This window comes from Callospermophilus lateralis, chromosome 3 (assembly GCF_048772815.1).
Source record: "Callospermophilus lateralis isolate mCalLat2 chromosome 3, mCalLat2.hap1, whole genome shotgun sequence".
Taxonomy (NCBI): Eukaryota; Metazoa; Chordata; class Mammalia; order Rodentia; family Sciuridae; genus Callospermophilus; species Callospermophilus lateralis.
Window position 1 is genome coordinate 78,333,139 of NC_135307.1, and position 4,523 is coordinate 78,337,661.

Sequence of the window (4,523 nt, forward strand, 5' to 3'; positions counted from 1 at the left end):
AATATTTAAATATGGGTAAAACATGTCTTCTCAGATATTGATTATTTCTTTGTGGTGAAAAATTCCAAAAAATCTTTCCATTAGCATTTTTATTTGAAATATACATTATCATTATCTATAGTTTATCTACTGTGCAGTAGAACACCAAAAGTTATTTCTTCTAACTTAGTATTTGTTTACCAGGCTCTCTTCATTCCTCCCTCCTTCCTGTTCTTCCCAGTCTCTTACATCCACCATTCTAACCTTATTTTCTAGATCAATATTTTAAAATTTCATGTATATGTGAGATCATGCAGTATTTTATTTTTGTGCCTTTCTTATTTCACTTAACATGTATTTCAGTTATTAGATAAAAAATATTTAATTCTTGTTCAAAATTTCAGCTTTTTATTGCTAATGAAGTTGTATTTTATTAATGCTTAAGAATTTATATTTCTACTTATGTAGTTTTCCCTATACTTTCTGCCAGTTTATTTATAGAGAAATATATTTATTTTGTTGATGAAAGTAACTCTAATGGTGTGAGATATATTTAAGTTGGTTCAGTCAATATGCTTCTCATTTCCCTCTGATAGAAGCTGGACAACTAAAATTCTTCTTCTAGACTCCTGCAGTTAGAGAAGGCCATGTGTTGCAATTCTAGCCCAGGAGATGTAAGCAGGCCCTCCCTATGCTGGATTGCTATTGTTTTCTTTCTGCCTGTATGATGGTTGGAGTTGCAATAGTTATTAATAGACATGCAGAACAGAACGGTGGGGGTAAAAAAGAGCAAAACAGCTGGTCTCTTGTTAATATAACTGAGTCACACTATCAGAAATGCACTACCTGACTTCTTGTTGCATGGTCAATACCCTTGAAGCAAACTCCACTTTTTTATTGGGGTTTTCTTTATTCCAGGTGAAAGTCAATCTGATAAGATAGATGTAAGCACTTTCTGAGTTACACTGACAGCACACATTCTCACAAATCATGAAATAACCTACCTTATGTAATCTCAGAAGAACGTTTTCCATTCTGATGTTGATGTACATGTTGATATTTTACTTTATGATTCCTCACATCACTTTTAAGGGAGAAAATTTCTCCCATTCAAAGTTCTATTTTGATTGTGTTATACACATTTGATTCTTAGGTATACCTAGAAAATTTTGATAAGTAGTTTGTAATTCTCTAGGAGTCTATGCAGCAGGGAAATATGTAGGGCCCATTAGATGGAATTGAAATACTGGATAAATATCATTGGTGCATTATTCTGGAAGATGGTATAGTTATCATCAATTCTCAACAGAATCTATAGTCAAGATGTCTTAAGGATATTATCTCATTGAAATTATACAGTTATTTATCTCATACTAGACAAAGGTGCCATAAACATACATGGAGAAAAGAGAGTTTTCAAAAAATGAAAACTGGAAATCCAAATATAGTAAAATGAACTTTGAAACCCTGTCTCTCATCCTGCTCAATACCCAACTCAAAGTAGATCAAGAACCTAGGCAGTAGATCAGAGACCCTGAGCCTACTAGAAGGAAAGGTAGGCCCAACTCTCCATCGTGTCATCTTAGGAACCAACATCCTCAATAAGACTCCTAAAGCACAAGAAGTAAAATCAAGAATCAATAAATGGTATGGTATCAAACTTAAAAGCTTCTTCACAGCAAAGGAAACAATTAAAAATGTGAACAGTTGGGCTGGGGATGTGGCTCAAGCGGTAACGTGCTCGCCTGGCATGCATGCGGCCCGGGTTCGATCCTCAGCACCACATACAAACAAAGATGTTGTGTCCACCAAAAACTAAAAAGTAAAAAAAAATTAAAATTCTCTCTCTCTCTCTCTTTCTCTCTCTCTCTCTCTCTCTCTCTCTCAAAAAAAAAAAAAAAGAAAAAGAAAAGAAAAAGAATGTGAACAGAGAGCCTAGAGAATGGGGGAAAATCTTTGCCACCTGAACCTCAGATAGAGCATTAATCTCCTGGATATGCAAAGAACTCAAAAAACTTAACACCAAAAAAGTCAAATAACACAATAAATAAATGGGCAAGTGAACTGAACAGATATTTCACAAAAGAAGAAATTATAATTTTTCAATTAAAAATATTAGCATACTCAAACCAAAAAAAAAAAAAGAATACACAATTGTGGACTTCAGTTAGTTCTCAGCAGGTTAGATTCTGATGAAGAACAAAAATCAAATCTATGATAACATTCCATTTCAAGGAATTCTAAGAAACCATTTATTCTATGTTTTATACCTTTTTTTAACTTTTAAGCATAATTTTTCTTTATTCTTTACAAGTGGACTCAAAAAGAATTTTACCTCACCCAGATGTCTCCCATTTGGGAACAATTTTTAAACTTTGCACATAACTTTTCTCAGGGCAACCTTCATCTCCTTATTCCTGAGGCTGTAGATCAAAGGGTTTAAAAGTGGAGTTGCAATTGAGTAGAACATGGTCACAAATTTCTGCAGACCAGGCTGATTGGCTGCCCCAGGGCTTATATACATCACCATGATTGAACCATAAAATAAGGAAACCACTACCAGGTGGGAGGCACAGGTGGAGAAGGCTTTTCTTCTGCTTGAACCTTTGGGAATCTGAAGCACAGATCGAAGGACCAGAATGTAGGACAAAAGAATGTAGAACAAAGTGATGAGCATTATCACAGCACTGAATGTGCTACAAGTCAGAGTTGTCTTGGGAACAGGGACACATGATATGGCCAGCATTGCCCCCAGGTCACACAGGTAATGATCAATGACATTTGAACCACAAAATGGAACTTGTGATATGAGGGTAGCAGGTGTCACTAACCAGAGGAAGCCACCCACCCAGCAGGCAGACACCAGGGTTCCACAGACTTTCCTGGTCATTATGATGGGGTAGTGCAGTGGACGGCAGATGGCAACATACCTATCAAATGCCATGAGGGCCAGGAAGAAAAGTTCTGTGGCACAAAGAGAGAGGAAGATGTAGAACTGTAGGATGCAGCCATTATAAGAGATGGTCTTTGTCTTGGAGAGAAAGTTGAATAACATGTTGGGCACGTTAGAATTGATGTAGCAGATCTCCAGGAAAGAGAAGTTGGCCAGTAAATTATACATGGGGGTATGCAGTTGCTGGTCCCACCACACAGCACAGATAATAGCACTGTTACCCAGCAAAGTGAAGATATAGATGATGGAGAATAAAACAAAAAGGAGAATCTCTACTTCTTGGCTGCACAGGAAACCCAGGAGAACGAATTCATGAACGTTAGCAGTGATGTTACTATTATGTGGAATGTGCATTTCCTTCTAACTGATGAGTGCACAGACACTACCACACTACTAGAAGTTTATTTAGCTGTCTTGTGTTTTATTGAGCTCTCCATAAAAAATAAAATAAAATAAAAACCTCAATTTATTCTTGGAAATAGACAGCATTATAAGTCAAAAATAAAACAGAATATTAGCATTTAGTCAATGAGAGGAATTTTTATAAAATCAGTACAGCTTGAAGGCAAATAGGAAGACACTATTTGATATTTTATTTTAAATGTTTCTTCCAGAATTTTCTTTTCCAAATTTTAGCCTGTAAAAAAAATGGGGAGGAGATAAATCTTTATCGCACTTTATTCAGCTTTATTTAACCTGAGTTCAGCTAATAAGCTAAGGAAGTAATTTATGCACTTGAGCTAGATTTGAATTAGTTCATTGCCTACACTATTATTTTATTAAAAATTACAAGATCCATAAGTTCTCCCTATTGAACTACATTATTATAAATAATTTTTAGTTTATAATACTAGTATGCTTACCTAATTAGTTAAATCCCATATCCTCAGATGATTTTAGTAAGAAAATAAATATCTGGCTTTTAAGGATTGCTATAATATTGTGTAGGTGCCCAAGACGTTTTTCAAAGAAGATTATTGCAAAAGCTTTGGATTGACATCACCAATCCATTACTGACTTATGCAGGCTATGATACTGAATTAGAAGACTATCAAATGAATGAGAGTTAATGAATAATTGAACTTTAAATCACAAATTACTAGTCTTAATTAAGGAAAGCAACATGTGCTTTAGAACTCACATCTGTGAAGTCTTTTTCACTCACTTTTTTTAGGTAAGAGCTTTATTGACATATAATTTACATGCCATAAAATTCACATAATTCAGTGTTTATGTATATTCACAGGGTTGCACAAGCATCACCCTAATCTAATTTTAGAACATTTCATCATCCCAGAATAAAACTCCATACTTATTAGCAGTCACTTCCCATTTCTCCCCTGGCCACTGGCAACCACAAATCCATTTCTGCCAGTAGGTGTTTTCATTCTGGACATTCCATATAAATGCAATCACACAATGCATGTTTTTTCCACTTATAATGTCTTTATGATATAGCTATGCTGTAACACTATCAGTAAATCATTCCTTTTTATTGCCAAAATATTGTTTTATTATATGGATTTAACACATTTTATTTATCCATATTTATTATACCATATTTATTTATCAGCTGATGAATATTTGCATT

At 34.6% G+C, this 4,523-nt stretch overlaps 1 protein-coding gene across 1 annotated transcript; it reads right to left on the bottom strand.

Annotated features, from left to right (window-relative positions):
* Positions 1 to 2,347: 2,347 nt before the first annotated feature.
* LOC143394675 (olfactory receptor 11G2-like) lies at positions 2,348 to 3,286 on the bottom strand. The gene has a single exon (XM_076849339.2). The coding sequence runs from the start codon at positions 3,284 to 3,286 to the stop codon at positions 2,348 to 2,350; it is 939 nt and encodes a 312-aa protein (XP_076705454.2).
* Positions 3,287 to 4,523: the final 1,237 nt, after the last annotated feature.